The sequence below is a fragment of the Rhopalosiphum maidis genome, chromosome 2 (genome assembly GCF_003676215.2).
Source record: "Rhopalosiphum maidis isolate BTI-1 chromosome 2, ASM367621v3, whole genome shotgun sequence".
NCBI classification, from domain to species: Eukaryota; Metazoa; Arthropoda; class Insecta; order Hemiptera; family Aphididae; genus Rhopalosiphum; species Rhopalosiphum maidis.
The window spans coordinates 38509287-38528596 of record NC_040878.1 but is presented as its reverse complement, the minus strand read 5'-3'; the positions used below and the strand labels follow the sequence as shown (position 1 = coordinate 38528596).

Below are 19310 nucleotides of genomic sequence, written 5' to 3'. Positions count from 1 at the left end.
TTTTAATTTAATAAATAAGGCCAGACGAAGATGATGCATAATAAATTCATATATCTTGGACATATTTCTAACAAAATATGATAGATATTGAAAAAAAAATGCAAATATTATTGTATAATAAAATATACCTATATATATATATAATAAATAGTAGTACCCAAAAATTAATTTTTTATTGCACTATTGACTAGTCGCTATTTGCTTACGATCACCTATAAATAATAAAAGTAGATGCTGTAGGTATAGGAATGATAAGAAATGCGGAAATGCATCACTTTGCAGTATATTATTATATATAGTCACTGTAAATTTAAATGTAATATATTTACATAAACGAATTCCGTTTGTATTACGAACTGTCGAATCATATATTTGTTAATTTGTTGGTTATAATTGTAGATATTATTATGGTTATATTAGGCTTATAAAAATAGTAGGTACGTGAGATATCGTCAATTATAACATCAACAAATATTTTATAAAAATGCAGAAATGTAGTGCTATATTATGAAAGATTATACTTTATACTTATCATGTATGATATATTTATATATGATGTTAATATACCTACTACCGTCTACCACCTACTAGGTGATAATCGGTCTAAAAGTCGGGAGACAAAAAGTCCGTTTTAAAAATAGTTGGACAAAATGTCCGGATTCAGTTTTTATAGTCAGACAAAACTTACGAGCATATTTTTAGTGTTAGACAAAATGTCCGAAAATATAAAATATTTTATATCATTAATATTTATTTTAAAAATTTAAAAATATTTGTATTATATACATTATATTATTATTTTTTTTCTATTTTCTTATTTTTATTTTAATTAATTTTAATAGGTAAGTAGATATACGTATTTGAAAATATTAACATAGAATCACACGATATCTTAGGAAAAACGATATAAAAATTTATTTATAACTAAATATATTTCAACAAACAAAGAATTTTATTTTAATTATAAACACGTCAACTAAAACACTAAAAAAAAATAGTAAATATAATAAAAAAAAAATAAATTTGCTATTACTATAGATACGCCAGATACCTAACTATACTGAAATTCTGTTATATTTTTGTTAGTTATAGTAGTTATACCATTGATTGTATTTATATATACTAGTATTTATAATCAATGGTTATACGAAAATATAAAAATATAATATTATGAGTATATGTATAAACATTTTTAAATATTAATTGTAAAAATAATTTGTATTTTCGGACTTTTTATCCGACACTAAAAACTGAATCCGGACAAAAAGTGTCCAACTTTTTTTAAAGCGGACTTTTCGCCCGCGATTCTTACTAGGTACCTATATTAAAGTATGATTGTGATTTGTGATTGATGTCAGTTGTTACATTGTCAGTGTTGATCATCGGGTGATTGTAACGGGCTCTTAGATATTTTTTAATATTAAAGACTAATAGCCAAATGGTAAATGGTAAATTTACTCGTATATTTAAATCATTTATGAGTCGTGAATGAGACATTTCAAACTTTTTTTTTAAATGTTTAGAGCACAGTGTTAAATTCTTATACTTCTGAGCACATAAGTTAACTGTTTAAGTCATGTAAACAAGTATTTTCAAAGCTATAAACTTAGATCTTCGATTAGCCAACAATACATCATTCAATATTAATAAACAAAGATGAAATTATAAAATGTTAAAATAAGTAGGTACCGCATATTCACATACTGAATATATAGGATCTCCCAGCACGGCCAGCAGTAAATACTAATTTAGTAATTTAATAATTATTTATAATTATTTATGTTCAATTGACAATGATTGTTTTGTACAGTTACTAGTTAGGTATAATATTTTTTATTCTATGTGTATCTAATTATTGTAAAAAAAGTATATAAAACTAACATTATTTTTAATAATTTTAATTACTTACAAAGAATTCTGTTACAATATAAATAACAATACAAGTTTAGATAACTTTATCAAGGAAACTTTAATTAATAAAAAAAATAATAATAAATATTTTATTGCACTCTATTAAAAAGCAGTTTTTTTTTCCAGAAAACTAGTGTTTTAGAATATATTTATTTTACATAATTTTAAGTTGTTATAAAAAATCTTTGTTAATAAATTATAAAGTTATTATTTTTTAAGTATTTTATTCTTTTGAATGATAACATGTGTTTTTTATTTTTTTCATACATTTTGTATTTAAAAGCAGAATATTTCAATCCATATAAATCAAATTTTGGACAAGTAAGTATCATAAGTCCAATTTTAAGAGGCTTGGAGGGGGGGCTAAGCCCCCTCAAAATAAATCATAACCCTCCCTAAAATGGTTTGTTTATATCCCCTTCCACCTTTAGATATTTCAGAGAGCATACACCAGTATATACATGCAAATTATAATAGCTCCCCCAAATTTAAAACTCAAATTGCGCCTATGGTAGATACTTAGTTTATTAATTAAATACAAACAAGTGTAGTAGTAGGCCAATATTTTATGGATTACTTCCACATGTACCACTTTATTGTGATCTTTAAAACTTTAAATAGGTACTTCTCACAAGATCCAAAATTCAATTTCCATTCACTGATAAACTTAAAATTATTTCATTTGAAATAAGGAATTAAAAATGCATATGATCATATCATTGAAAAAGTAAATAAACGATGTTAAAAAAGAGAAAATTTTGTTTTTTAACAAAATTATGTAAGAAAAATATTAATATTTTATGAAATAAATTAATGAATGTTATATGTTAAATGGATCTCCTAGTATATACATCTGTACAATCATGGCCGTAGCCAGGAGGTGGGTTTAGACCCCACCCCTCAAATTTTTTCTTGAAATAAGATTCCAAGAAGATTTCATATTTTATTACATAATATAACATATTAAAATATATATATTGCTGGATACAGTCTTGTGTACAATTTATATAAAATAGTTATATAAATGTCTAAAAATATAAAGAATATACTAGTTATTATTTCTATGGAAATAACATATCTAATCACAAATAATTTACTTAGCACACAATTTTTTTGTTCATAGATGTTTTAATAAAAAAATATGTATTTATAAAATTAAATCAATCATTGAAATATGAGTTATTAAAATTTAAAGTCACTATATTTATTTATTAGGTACAGTTTAATCTTTCAGGACTTGAGTGGCGAGCCAACTGGGTCAATAATTTTAGATTTAAAGGTGGCACGTGGCATGTACTAAATCGCCATAACCTGCAGGCTGCAACATCTAATAACTCACATTTAATACCTATTTGAATTCACAAGACTATAACAAACAAATTTTTTAAAGTATTTTAAAAATTATTTAATAGGTAGCTAGTATTGTATAATGTGTATGTGTTAGGCATTTAACTAGGTGACTCCTAAGGCCTTGGGCCTATAAGAAGAGTCCATCCTTAAACACAGAAATTAAATTGTTAAATAGTTATTCTAGAAAGAGTTTGATGCTAAAGAGATAATAATAATATAATTGTTTTACTACTTATACATTACTTAATAGTATTTTGACCCCTTTCCTAACTTGGATATATATTGTGCCCACTTTAAATTTGTCACCGTTTATATAAACTTATAATTAATGGGATGATCAGTGAGCTATGAATTATGAATACAACAATTTTTTTTCGCATGCTGAGCATGTGTTCAAAGAAAATAATCAATATATTGTCTTGAACATATAACAAATTATAAATAAAAATTGTAAATAATAAATTAGTGTTTTATTTATGTAGAATCAGTCTTGTCGTTAATAATCAAACACACCTATAGACAGATACTAATATGGCACTTAAAGTTACAATTATTTCAATTAGTCAAAAATGTCTGTTTGCATAATTAAACATAAATTAGCAAACAATTATGTTATGAGAAAATAAACAAAATCTTAACATAAAAAAAAAATAAACATAAGGTTTAACACTTAAAAAAAAAAAAAAATTAAATAGTAAACACAAGAATAATTAGATTAACAGAGTTAATATTTTGTTAAAGACATAGAACTTAAATTAAAAAACAATATAAATACATACATGTATGAATTTAATTATAGGTACTTAATAACATAAGTTACAAAATACGAAAAGTTTCTCTACCCTTAGTTTACAAAATAATTACTTGCATTTTTAGAAAAATGTTTTCATACAGTAATAATTTAAATTTAAATTTATTAATTGGCAAAAGCTTGCATATAAAGTTATATAATTGTTATATTATTATTATAATAATTTATATTAATATATCATATAAGTTCAATAAGAACTACAATTAATAAGTCATGATAATATGGATGATGTGATGTACTTTCTGGGGAAATTTTATTTGTATATATATATGTATAATTTATTATGGGGGTTGTCTAGAATTTAAGACATTTAATTATAGTTTTTGAACTTCAATATGTTTTAAAATAAATAGATATAGTAAAGTAATTCATGGAATACAGTTTTTTAATGTAATATTATATTAAATTTGTATTAAGAGAAGATAACTAGCCTAACAGTCTAATATAAGTTTTGGTTATATACCTAACAACATAATAAAATATTATATTATTTTATTTTATTTTAATGACAATATGTAAAAAAAAAAACAAACATTTAAACAAAAATCATAACAAAACAATTTTTATAATAATATAAGAAACCCTTCAATATAAAAATAGTTATATATAAGTATAAATGATAACCTTTAATAAACCTTTAAACTAAATTCATTATTATATAACACTGGAGTACAAAAATAGGCACAACAAATTTTAAATAAAAAAAAATTTATCTTTGTGACATAAAGCTTTCTTCCATTTTTGTGACTACACCATTTATGACGCCAATACAATGTTTAAATTGACACATAAATTCATCGACTTCATTTGGGCATTGGCTTTCTTCAATTTTAGATTTCTATAATCAAATTGTTATAAATATTACCTAATATTTTGTTAATAAAAAAAATAATAATTTACTTATTTATATTATACATACAGTTTAAAACAATAAAATTATTACCAATAAGCAATATTTTACTTATAAATTAAGTCATAATATAGTTACCGTTTTTCTGTATTTTTTTGATGAACGGCGCTTTTGTGATTCATCGTTTTGTTTATTTGATACAGCTGTGTTTTTGTTTTTAGTTGAATATAAATTATGCCCAATATGTTTTATAGGTGTAGAAGAATGTAGTTTTACCATTTCACAGGGAGAGCAAAGTTCATTGTTATCAATTAATATATTAATACCGCTAACTAATGTATTTTCTTTAGATACTCTGGTTGAAGACATACCACAACCAGATGAATCACTACGACATTCATGTTTATTGGGATATTTATTATTCATCACTGGTGCAATTTCTAATGAACTCAACGATAAATCATTAGATGATACAGAATATGAATGTGGTGATGGAAATCCTACATCTTGATCTGTATCCATTTCAGATACATCAGTGCTTGCCAATGATTCTTGCCACAATTTTACCTAAAACACATAATTGCAAAAACTTAAATAGGTACCAAATAATTTCTTAGTGAAAAAATATTTTTAAAATTATATTTATTAGTACCTATAATAATCTATATGTATTATTATTTATGATTGTGAAATAAAAAAGAAATGACATGAGGTAAGCACATAATTGCATAAGTAATGAGTAAGATCTTTGTGATAACATTTTTGGATAGCTAAATAGATGAAAAATGTCACAGATCACAAGCTGTTATTAAATGTGTAGAAAAACCGGAGATTGGTACCCTGTAGGTAAAGGTCTTATATTTTATAAAAATAATAGTAAAATTAAGCCATCAAGGTTATACAATCAATAAAAAGAAGGATCGGTATGGTTATAAAGATTTTTATAACAATTTCAATAGATTATCTTAGTGAAGGTAGAAAGTTATACCTTTGGTTCTGTCTTAATAATTTAACCATAGCAAATTTTCGTTCAGCAAAACACATTTTGTGATGTTAGCTTTAATATTAGAGTAAATTTACCTATTATCAAATTTAAAGGTAAGAATATTATTTAGGGCATCTCATAGGTTTTTATTAATATCATAATTTTTAAATGAGCTATGGTTATGTAAAATATTAAAACTTTAAAATGCTCGTAACTCACTTAAAAATTAAAATACCAATAAAGTCTACGAGATGCCCTAGATATTCTTACCTTTAAATTTGATAATAGGTAAATATTAAAGCTAATATCACAAAATGTGTTCTGCTGAACGAAAATTTGCTAGGATCTATATTAGTAAAACAGACAACACAGGCGGGTATAACGTCCTCTTAATAATTTAGAATTTTAGATATAGTTTTTTATATAGCTAATATTCCGAGGTTAGTGCTGAAATCAGATTACGGGAAAGGTATTGAATATTGATAATTGGTGGGCGATGATCATCTGGGATATATCGTATATAACATATTATTATAGTCTAGTAGTCTACTAGTCTGTTCCCGTACACTTCGTTGCCCATAAAATGTTACCATTTATATGGATCAAATTTTATTCAATTCATAATTTAATACCCGGTATAGTGCTGTTCAACATTTAAAAAGAAAACAATTCAAGTTTAAGTACCTTCAAGAAGTGTGCGTAGTGTACCATACCACGACGCATCTATCATGGTCAAGGTAAATAAACAATGAATAATGAAATAAATGTCCAATTGATAAAATATTGTGCGAAAAATGAAATCCCTTATCATTTATCACTAATACGTAAATATTTTAAAAATAGTAAAAACTGGAAAAGTCTTGTATTGTTATAGACTTGTTTTACGTCGTGTGGCATATATATGTATACAATAGTCATTACTCATTACTTCATTAGTCACATATGGGTCGAGAACGCCACAATTTATGTTTATTCATATAAATTATATTTATCCCTCAAATCAGGCAACAAAAAACATACTGTAAAGCAACCCCGTAATAAGGGGGGGGTGTGTAAACCTCCCAACATTTTTTAAAGTAGAAACAAATTAACAATAAAATGTATAATGTACTTTTAATGCATGTATTGTTAATATTTTACCTCCCCCTCCCGGTAGACTGTAGTCGCTGTGTTTTTTTGTAACGCATAACCTATTTAAAGTTAAAACACAGAAAATATTAGCTTGATAATTCAATACACTTTTTGGATAACCAACTTATTTTTTGTTCAGTATTATACCGGCGGCCCAGCTTGGACCAATTCGGTCCATACAAATATATTCAAACCGTCCAGGGGCAGCAAGAGCTGCACGCCCTGCTGCCCCTGTGCACACCCATATGTCCTGAATACGTACTTGCGATATAAAAGACAAATTTCACCTTATTGGAATATAGCCTATATTAGACCTATATTATATTAGCCTATTATTAGGATAATGTAATTTTCTATATATTTGTGATTAAGAAATCATTGCATAATACGATGAAAAATTATACTGAGCATTAGACTATTATGTGTTCTAACGAATAAGATTAGTTGTCAAGTTAAACTAATTTTTGCTAAAAACAAATCGCATACCTATTATAATACATAATCATTATTAAAATTACTATGATTACAGTTATTAACATGTTTTAAGTCAACATACTTTGGTCTTTGGAACACTGAGGAGGAAATTCATGATAAAAATAACCTAAGGGGATTCGATACCGGGATTTTCTGTTTTTGTCTAACGCACGCGTGACATAGGATTTTAGACGGATCCTTTGCCAATCATACCAATTGATCCAATGAAGCGATAAGAATTCTAAAAACAGATTTGAATTTGTCGTCAAGTCTACTTGAAATTGACTTTCCCAGATTTTTGAGTTTTTGATTTTAACTTCTCCAAAAATTGAAATACTGCAATTTTTAATTACTCCTATTTAACATAATTTTTTTAGAAATTTGGAGGAAAATATCAAAGCTGTGAGAAAGTCAATTTCAAATAGACTTGACGAAAAATTCAAATCTGTTTTCAGAATTCTTATCGCTTCATTGGATCAATTAGTATGATTGGCAAAGGATCCGTCTAAAATCCTATGTCGCGCGTGCATTAGACAAAAACAGAAAATCACGGTATCGAATCCCCTTAAAATTAATTTAAGTATTGTGAACATTTCATTGTATATACTAAATCCTAATTTTTAATATAAAATACTCAATTTTCTACAAATATTTTTTAATTAACATTAAACATAAAACTATGTTTTAAGTAACTTTAGACATTTTAATTCCCAATTTTGTAGTGTAAATAAAAACAAGTGTACCAATGTAACTTAAGGATCCTTTCATAAGATTTTCAAGATTTTTATTCACAGACAAAAATTTTATCATAGTTAAATCGAAAAATAAAAAACGATATATTTCTAAAATTATAAAAATTATCATGTTTAGATAAATACTCGTAAAATATTTATTGAATAATTCGAGTCTCTACTAAAAATAAATATTTTAAAAGTTGATGATGGAATCATTTTTAGTTTTTACTCCTCCAAGAAGTTAGATTAGGTAACCTTTCTTTTGCATTCAGCATTTAATGGAATGACAATTTTTCAAATAGTAAATACTATAAAATGCAGTATCTTAAATGAAAAAAAAGAAATGATATAAATATTATAACTAAAATCGTTTAAAAATCTGTGAGACAACTTTGAGTTATTATTGAACGCTAAAAATGTCATAGTGTATTGTATATAGTAAATAATAATATACATAAAAGTGAAACGTTTCGATTCCCTACGAATAATTTTTGAATTAGTTAAAATAAAATAAGTAAAGTTGTTGTTTTTCGTTTAGTATACTATTTCGTTAAAATATAGCTTGAAATGTCTATAAAAAACATATGCGGAATAATCATTTAAATTTTAAAGCTTTTTTATTGAACATAATTATTTTTATCAAAATTTATAGGAAAACAAATACAAACATTTCAAATGTCAATAATAAAATAGTTTAGTTAATTAATATATTAAAAACATAATTTTTATAGAATATTATAATTTCAATAAAAGCGAAATGTTTCAAAATCTTACAATTAATATTTTTCAAATACTTTAGTTATAACAAAAATCAATTAATTGAGGAGAAATCGTTATTTTACACGTGAATCAATAAAAAAGGTACGGAGCTTTAAGTTATTTTTTTTAAAACCCCAGTAAAACTAATATATTAAGAACCAAGAACCCTGTACTACATTGTTGAACCTTAGGTATGATTATTGAAAATTTCATAAATTTTAATTACAAAATAATTTGCCAATTTTTATTATTTTAATGAATTTTGTAAAAATTTGAACTTGGAACGCTTAAAAAAAAATTGAGAGTAAGTATTTAATACCTATTTTACCAGCTAAGTACTAATAACTTATGATTGTATTCAATATTTAAATTTAAAAAATTTTACACGAAAAATTAAATGTTAAATAAATAGCAAAAATAACCAAAATATTTTTAAAATGCTAAAATAAATATTTGATAAAATAAAACGCTATAAATATTAATTTTTAAAGTTCCGTACTCTCTTTTTTTTCAACAATTTTTAAAATGACTGACCTTTTTACTCTTAACCACGAATTACTAACTAAACATCCTAAAACAACCCTCACATTTAAAATTTATATATTTATTCTTTACACGAAAACACACATAAAACAAACATTATAAAATATGAAATTATAAACTACAAATCGCTCAACTCAGAATCTGAAATATTTATGGTTAAAGATAAATGTCAACAATTCTGATTTTACATAAATTTAACAAAAATACCATATTACTATATATTATGTTTTGAAAAGTAAAAATAAATATACTTATTTTTAATACCTACTAAACGGCACGAAAATTTAAATACTAATGTGTAAGACTGTAAAGACTCCAAAAGTTTCGTGCGGACAATTTAAAGTTTTTAAGTTCCAAAATCTGAACTTAAATAATTGATAAATATTTCTTTAGTTGTATTTAATAATATTGTGTTATATTTAATAATACAATCACACAGATATTTAATAGAAAAATCTACTAATACTAAATGTATATTGCACACGATGTGTATAGTAAGTCCTTTATAAACAACGTGTGTATTTATTAATATCTTGCTAGTTGCTTTTCCTGAAAAACAAAATAATAGTTTACAGGACGTAGGTATACGCACGTGGCAGTTTTGAACAAAAATAACTAGATTTCATATGAGATTTTTATTCATGCGCGAACTAAAAGGGATGTAAAGACTTCATCCGTTTCCGGTTATTTACAGCTTGCAACCAGATGGCTTCAAAAACACGTACAATGACAAACACGTGTTTTTTCTATTGTATAAAAAAGGTACGCAAGTCGTATTGATAGCCTATGTAACAATCTCAGCCGACTACATAATGTATATTGTTAAATTAAATATAAGCTATCGAAATAAAAATAATTTGTATTCTTATGAACATAAAATTTACCGTAATATAATTCAATATATATGTATTGGTTAATGATTGTTATACTAATACAATTATCACTTCTTTTTCTTTAGATATACAAGACTTTTTAACCAAACATACAAGCGTTAGAAAATTAAAAATATTATATTAATATTAAATGTTTATATATTATGGGATATACAATTATGAACACAATACACAAATCTAAGATTTGCATTAGCTAAGACACTTATTATAATATTTTAACTTTCAAAAGTTATTTAAGTAAATATATATAATATATTTAATAATAAAGTAAAGTTTATACAGATGTAACATTTAATACTTAAGTTTTTTTATTGTGTATATTTCAGAATATTTTTTTTAGAAGTTGTGGCATTTCGAAAGCTGTCTTCAATGTTTAAAAATAAACACATTCTATGTAAAAGTTAGTAGACATGGAGACCACTGGGAGACTGCCAAAAGGACACATAGCCAAATGTATTATGTTACAAGTATTTGTATGAAATTTAAAATGTGTAGGTAAGTTCAATTAAATATATAGTACTTAAACTACTCATAAACTATATACCAATATAATATCAATAAATATTTTGAATACATTTTTTTTGTATTTATATAAATATATTTCAAAAAAAAAACATTTGCCAGTTCAATTGTGTTTAATTCACATCGTATAATAATATTTAATAATATTTATTAAGTATTGTCAATAGATGTGTAGTTTGATACAACATATTTTAGGGAAAAAAAAGAATTGAGAATTTAATATTAAACTTGATTTAAGGGTAACTTTGAAATATACACTAAAATATCTATTAAAATATGTATACACATAAAGTAAAAATATAATATATATAAGCATCATAAAGTAGCAATATTTTTAGGGATATGTTTACATATATAATATATAAACTAGAAAATAAACATTGCAAGTTTATCATTTAATGTGTATTAAACCAACAATAATATTATAATCTATAATCATTAAAATCTGGTACAAAACAAAATGTATTAAACTGTTTACTGTTTATACAAAGATTAAAATAAAAAAATAAAATAAAATTTACAGACTATGGGCCGGTATTTCATATATGACTTAAGCTATAGCTTTACTAAACTTGAGTGTAGTTCTTAAGTGCAGTTTTATTTGTATCCTGTATATCAATTAGTTTAAGAGTTACCCTTAACAAAGTTATACTTTTTCAATTTTCTTCCATGATTTTACATAGTTGTTCCAAAAATAAATATTATCAAAGTAGATTTTAGACAACTATTTGTATAAATATTGTTTATATAACATTCATATTATATTATGTATCGTTGTATAATATTACATTAAAAAACTAAAGTAGGTAATAGTTGAATTCCTGGGAATTTTCTAGGATTAATTATCGTGGTATAAAGTTTAATACTAGTAGTGAAAAGAATTTTTGAATGTACTAAGTTTCTTACTTAAAACGACTGGTATTTGACTCGCATTCAAAAGTGATATCTGGTGCATGTGTTTAAATAGGTACTACGAATACGCAAACGATAAAGAATTAATTTCCCAGTCGTGGAATAATGTTTTATAATTTTTTCTATCTAGTAATTTTCAAATTTTAACTAACCATTTAATCAATTTTATTCAAATAATGGCTAAAATGATTCCTAAAATAATATGAAAATAAAATAATAACTGTTTAATATAATATATGTAATTATTTATTTCATTTTAATTTTTTTAAATATATAGAAAGTAATTTTGAAAAAGAGAAGTTCAAACTTCACATATACTGAAGTTGATTTATTACTGTGACTAAATATTGAGACCAATTAAAAAGTAAAAAGTCTAATACTCAAACTTGGAAACAAAAAAATACATGCTGGGAAAAGTTAAGATATACCTAAATAAATTTTCCTTTGTATTAAGTTTTTAATTTTGTTTAATTTTAGCATACCTGTTGATAGGAGATTGAATTTTATCCACAATTAATGTCAATTAACATTTACAACATGTTTTGATAGACAAAACCGATTATAAAATTTAACCTTATCCATGTAGGTACTGAAATGATTTAATCAGTTTCTATAAATTCGCTTTTTTCTTGGGCGATTGAATAATTCAATAAAGTTAACAATGTCTTCATCGTCACTTGACAGTGATGAATCTGATAGGTATGTAAAGTATAATTTCATTCATTTTGAAAATTAAAACATACAAGTACAACACAATTTAATTAATTTAACTTAATTTAACTTGAATAGCTACAAAATATAGATTTGAAACAATTTTTACTTATACAATCACACAACACAATAATTATCATTGAGAAAATAAAACATAAATGACAGATAAACTTCACATTAGGTATGGTTTAGTTTAATTTAAGCTTAGCTTATGGTTAAGTTATAGCTTAAGTCGAATATGAAATACCGGCCCTAAGAGTTAGGTACTTATATTTTTGAATGACAAAAATTAAAAAATAATTACTAGTTGGCAAAAATATTGAATGTTTATGGAGATGCTTTTGAAAAAAATGAATTCTACCTTCCAAGTTTCAAGTCAACTAGAAATTTTATCTGGTTGGTAATTGGTACTTTAAACTTAGAAGAGATTGCTTTTCAATTTTATCCAGTTTTAGAAGATTAAAAATTATAAGCAAGCGTAGTTGGAATAAAGCTTTACTCAGAATTGTTTTGAGTAAAGCTTAATTGCTTCATTGCATCAGATGCAATGATTAGTCACGAATTAAAATTTTAAATTAAATCATAAACTTATCGACTTCATACCTTCTCAAATCAAACTTATAATACCTCTTTTATTTACTAAAATTTCAATATAAATAGCTAGAATTACCTGTTATTAATATTTTAGGTGAACACCAAACATCTTAATATAATTTTTAGTATTAAACTTTTATCTTATTTATTCTTTGAAAGTATTTAAAATTTAAATATTAGTTGAAGTAAAACTACTATTTATTTTCTTATAATTTAAAACTTTATTAATTATCTGACATAAAACATTACTCACCTTTTGTATAGCAGATCTTGAATCTCTCGGTGTCTTATAGGCATCAATATTGAAATAATTTATTAAGTCACCTCCTGATTTCACTTTTCGAACTTTAAGGCCATTTTCTTTTTCTAGATTTAAGTTTTCTTTTCTTATAGCTGATAACGTATTAGATGATTTTAATTTATAACCACGGCCCCATACTTCTTTAGGTGGTGGTATACTATAACCCGGGGATAATGGCTCTATTAATTCGTTTTCAGTAAATTTTAACACATCTCTGCTAGGTTTAGCCAATTTTAAAATGATATTTGTTGCAGAATTATATTTATTTTCCATTACTTTATAATTGTATTGAAGTTGTTCTATAAGTCTATTTTTCTCCAATAATTGAATTTCCATTTTTTTCAAATTGCTTTTTAAATTTATAATTTCTTCACCTTCAGTTTTAATCATTTCATTAACATATTTATTTACTTGCTGTTTTCTTGATGAAGGTTGTAAACTATATCTAGTAGCTTTACTTTTAGCTTCATTGTCTTTAATATCCTTAATGTATTGTTTTACTTTACTTTCAACATGTGCATATTTTTTCTTATTTTTACCTAATGAAGTCAGATAACTATTCGAATTATGAATACCTGATTCTGTTCTAGAAGTCATGGCACTGGTTAATGTTTCTGTAGAATAAATAGCTGAATCTTCTCGTATCAGGGGTTTGAATGACTTTATTGTCGTCAAATCAGCTAATGAATATGATTTTATTGGACCTTTGTAAGTTTTTTGTTTTGTAATGGGTACTCGAGTAGTTTCTGACTCTGATTCTGATGATGTAAATTCTACTGAACTTGTAGTTGATGTACTAAAACTGGTCAACAAAGAAGGCAATGTGACATCTTCAATTAACACCGTAGGAGAGTCGAATTCCAAATCCATCGTGGAACTATATTAAAAAAAATAAATGAATAAAATTATAAGATAATATATCATAAAATATTTTCATCAGCATTTAAAATAATCAGTATATTACATTAGTAATAAATAAAGATAATTTTTTTGAAAAATTTTAACTTTTACTCTCTAGGATATTTCCTAAGTACCTACCTACTACTTATATGAATTTAGTTAAGATTTAAAATATACTTGGCTTAAATAACAATATTTAAACTTAAAAATCACTATATAGGTATCTAACCTCTATAAAATTATAAGTTTCTAAATAATGTTAAGATTCATAACCTAATTGCTTAAAATAACCATTAAACGGAACTATAGAAAATTAAAAATTAAACCAAATTTTTAAATTCTAGTAGGTTTATTTAGCCTTTTTTATTCACATTTATAAAACAATATTATTAACCAGAAATTATAGCTTTTGGCTCTAATCTGGAAAAAATTATTTACTTGATAGCAATAAATAATTAATTTTAGAATAGTGGTAAGCTACTAAAACTATACAGATATCGCTCCTAATAATGATACGAGTATATAGAACAAAATATAAATGACATTATTAATTATAAAAACAGTATGACATTTATTACTTTGATGTTACATTTTCTATGTATAGGTATGTAGTTTAGACATTTTGATCTTAATTTAAAATAAAAAAAATAAACAAATATTATAGAGTAGTGCCATTTAGTTTAATATCTCGTTTATTACCTAATTGGCATTATAAAAAATACTTCAACAATTTATATTAATAAACTGTTCAACTGACAATTGTTATTTTCATTATTAGGTACTAAATTGAAAGATAGCGTGGTTATTTTATGACGTCTTATTTAACTGTGTATTCTATTAACAGTAGCCAAAACTCAAAACTAATTTTGTTCAAAGACCCTGAAACAATTTTATCCCATTGTAGTAATAGTAAAAATAAAATGTTGATAGTAAACAACATGATTATCTAGATATTTAATAATTGTTTAATAATATAACTCAAGTAAGTACCTACATAATATATAAAATGACATATATTTCAAAAAAGTTATCCCCTTAATGGGATACATCACTCTTTAATAAAATTAACTTTCATATTTAATTAGTGGGAAACTAATAAATCACAATATAAAGTTTCCCTTGATTTTTTTTTAAATTTTAAATTACCCATATTAAACATTTTAAAAACATTGACAAGCTTGCATTAAAAGTAAATTTGCTTTTTTAGTTATTTTATACATCAACTTGGGTACATGATAAATATATAAGTATACACATTATTTCTAGTTAAATAAGTATAAAATAACCTCCAGAGACTTTAGGGGGGCCTTAGTTTTAATTTTTCTTATTATTTTTTGTATTTCCATAATCCATTTAGAAATGTGTGCTGCGCAATTAATCTTTTAAATATAATAAAATTTAACACCCAGTCATAGTATATATTTTATTAATTTATTATTATAGATTCTTCATAATATACATAATATAGATAACACTATAGCAGGTACATACCGTCATACCTCTATCTACATATTTGTATACGTGTTTATGATAGTCAATAGTATATTAGTATAGTATATTTTTTGTTTAGAATTGTATAGGACCCTCCTGGCCCTCCCTGAGCAATATGTACACTATCTAATTCTGTACAATAATTATCCTATTATAAACAATTTTTTTTATATTTTATTTTTTTGAATGATAACATACATTTTAAATTTAATATTACAAAGAATTCTGAAAGGTACAACAAATATTAAAATTGATCTTCAAGTGAGTAGTTAGTATTTTTTTAAAGTTTAGATGAGTGGAATAAAGTGGCGTCTTGCAAAATATTAGTCCATTATTCAATTTCATTTAATTATAATATTTATAATTTAATAATTAATCAAATTAATTAGGTATAACTACAAGTTTAAAATTCTATTTATAAGTATCAAAGTACTCAGAAAATAAAATTAAAACTATATTTTGATACATTGATAATAAAAAAATCTTAGGTAATAATGAAAATTGTAACAATAAATTTTTTTTAGAAAATGTTAAACAATAACATGAAATTTGTAAAAATAATATTTTCAAAAAAGTTGAACTTCAAAATAATTATTAAAAAACCAATGTACCTATTATATTATACTGAAAGTACAGTGTAGGCAAGGATAACAGCTGTATAAGATATAACAATATTATTCAGAAAAAAGGTCAAAATTATAAAAAAATATCTTATTATATTATTTATAAATTATAAAATTATAGTAGGACTGTTTACGTAGATGTAATTAAGTATAATATATTATTACATATTTTATAGGAAGGTATATCTTCCTAAGTGTATCTTGCCACATTAGTCACTACCCACCGTCTACCGTGTCTCGACTAAGCGGCGGACTCTGCTCCGAACCCCAATTACCTGTATTTTATTTCACTGGATGCTATGCAGGCTAATGATGGAGATCGACGTGAATTCGGATCAAGATACCTCTTCCGAAATAATATGACGTAACGAATACAAAACACGGCGGGCAATAAAACAGAAACCAAACGAAAATAGCTAGCAAAACATGACTAAAGAAAACTGCGTACGACCAAGGTAAATGAGTAAACGACGCGATTAAAAATTATAAACGGTATTTTACCTACACCGAGTACAATGTAATAATAGTAATAATAATTTAGTCGTCGGATCGCGGGAACTACGCTCGACGCCGCAAAACTGTAGAAACGATAAACCCGAACGAGCAGTGAGACGCGACTGATTTAAATAGTGATGTATGACGACCGGACGACTGTCGTGCGTGGTCGTTCTATAGTCGTACTCTAATCTTTATTCTATGCTACTATCGTCGACGATTGCCAATAAAACGCGCACCGTCCCTGATCGCGCCGGTCTGTTTAGTGAGTAGCAATATTGCGCGCGCACACGTTCGATCTAAATGAAGACGATATCGCCCTTTGTCACGACGTTCCAGGAAAGGGAAACGTTCAAACGCCGCAAAAACATAGATAAAGAAATATCTTTTAAGCCGCTTTATCAATGTGCAATTTGCACAATTCGCCTCGGCACAGTTAGAGCCTAGGGCTAGTTAGGTTACTATCGGGGTACTCGACTATCCGACTCGACTCGTAAAAAAGGTTTTAAATATAACTCGTGATGACTGTATAATTATTATAAATTATTTAATAATAATATATATTATTATAACATAATATTATCCTCTCGGTTTCTATTTTAAATAACAGATTATTATTTACTGTAATATTCCAGTGGAAATAGTAGGTACCTTTACGGAAAAGACAATTATAATATTCATAATACTTCGAAATATGTGCAACTACAGTTACAACAATATTATATTATTATAAATATAAACAATACCTTTCCGGCTGTTATACTTAAATAAGTTAAGTATAATAATAATTGATAGGTATATTACATAATTACTTTTATTATCGCTCATAAAAACGACATTCTGTACCAATGAGTGATGAGTCATTATTATTAATCTAAATCACAATAAAGGATTTATATTTTATTATAGACTATACAATGTCATATTTATGATTTATTTATTATTTGAACGTTTACACCTATAATAACGTTTATATGTATACTATTGAACTATTGTACTAGATAGTAGATATTACTTTTGGCATACATATAAATATATAATATATGAATATTTATTTATTTAATATATGTATCGTGTTCCGGACTTTAGAGTGGTCTGTCAAACACAAACCACCAAACAACATATTATATGGGATTTATGACTTCTAATGGTATACTGTATATTAATCTATGTACTTGATTTGGGTAAGTGGTCAAGTGGACATCTTCCACCCGGCTATTTTCGGCATAGTAAGACATTCCCCCCCGTAAATATTTTGATGTGGACATTTCCCCCCCCATATTTTTATTTTAATATACCTATATAATTATTAATTATATTATATTAATATAATAAAATATATGCAATTATTATTTTTATTTTTATTTATGTGTATAAAATTTAATTATTTACATTTTTACATTATTAATTAATTTGAAATACATAATAATAGTAGTAGTAATTATAATACAAATCAAAATAATAAAAAAATAACTAGAAATTGCGTAACATAGATATGAAACATTTTGTAATAACTCTTTAATGTCCGATTCTTTACTTATCCCTATATAAACACATAATTTTAAGCCTTTTTTTTTGTATAATCGTCATTTGACCATACCAGTTTGCATATTTAACAATTTAATATTTACTATTGCTACCGTCCCGTCGTCCTACCGAATTTGATCTCTGAAGTACTTCAATAATCAACATCTAAATATTTGGGTGTTAAATTCTTATTAAGCTTTTAAATTTGTTATTGAAACCTTTACTTATATTATTTGTTCTACAAATCATATATATATTTCATAAATAAGGAGGAAATATTATAGTTTTTTAATATGAGAGGAAAATGTCCGTATCAAAAATTGAAAAATATACGGAGGGGAATGCCCTATTATGTCGAAAATAGCCGGAGATGTCTGCCATTCCTTGATTTATAGTATACAGGGGATTCACTTCCCCATCATCCGAAATAATTTCGAATAACAAGGAAGAAATTGTTTTATTATGTTGCGGTACAATTTGTATTACTATATTTTGTAACCCCCCCCAAAAAAAAAAAAAAATGTTTATTTTATAAATGTGCCTGCCTTAGTGGCTTAGTATATGGCATATGCTATAATGCTATATAGGTATCAAAGTCTATAATAATGATAATATACTATAGTACCTATACGGCTATACTACGTATAATAATATTAGGTATATATTTTATAGTTGTTAGCCACATGTTTTGTTAAATAATGGTAAAAAATATTTTAAATTTTATTTTGGCCTACTGACCTCGTAAGCTTAATGTAATGGTTTTTATTGTACAATACAATCCCCTGTTCTGTGA

The 19310-nt window shown here is 25.1% G+C and overlaps 1 protein-coding gene across 1 annotated transcript; it reads right to left on the bottom strand.

Moving 5' to 3' along the window:
• Window positions 1–4656: 4656 nt before the first annotated feature.
• Window positions 4657–17233, bottom strand: LOC113551502. The gene is made up of 4 exons (XM_026953771.1): window positions 16771–17233; window positions 13434–14358; window positions 5061–5489; window positions 4657–4910 (listed from the first exon to the last, which is right to left on the bottom strand). Exons 2-4 carry the CDS (start codon window positions 14349–14351, stop codon window positions 4782–4784), a joined length of 1476 nt encoding a protein of 491 aa, XP_026809572.1. The 5' UTR covers window positions 14352–14358; window positions 16771–17233; the 3' UTR covers window positions 4657–4781.
• Between the last annotated feature and the right edge of the window lie 2077 nt (window positions 17234–19310).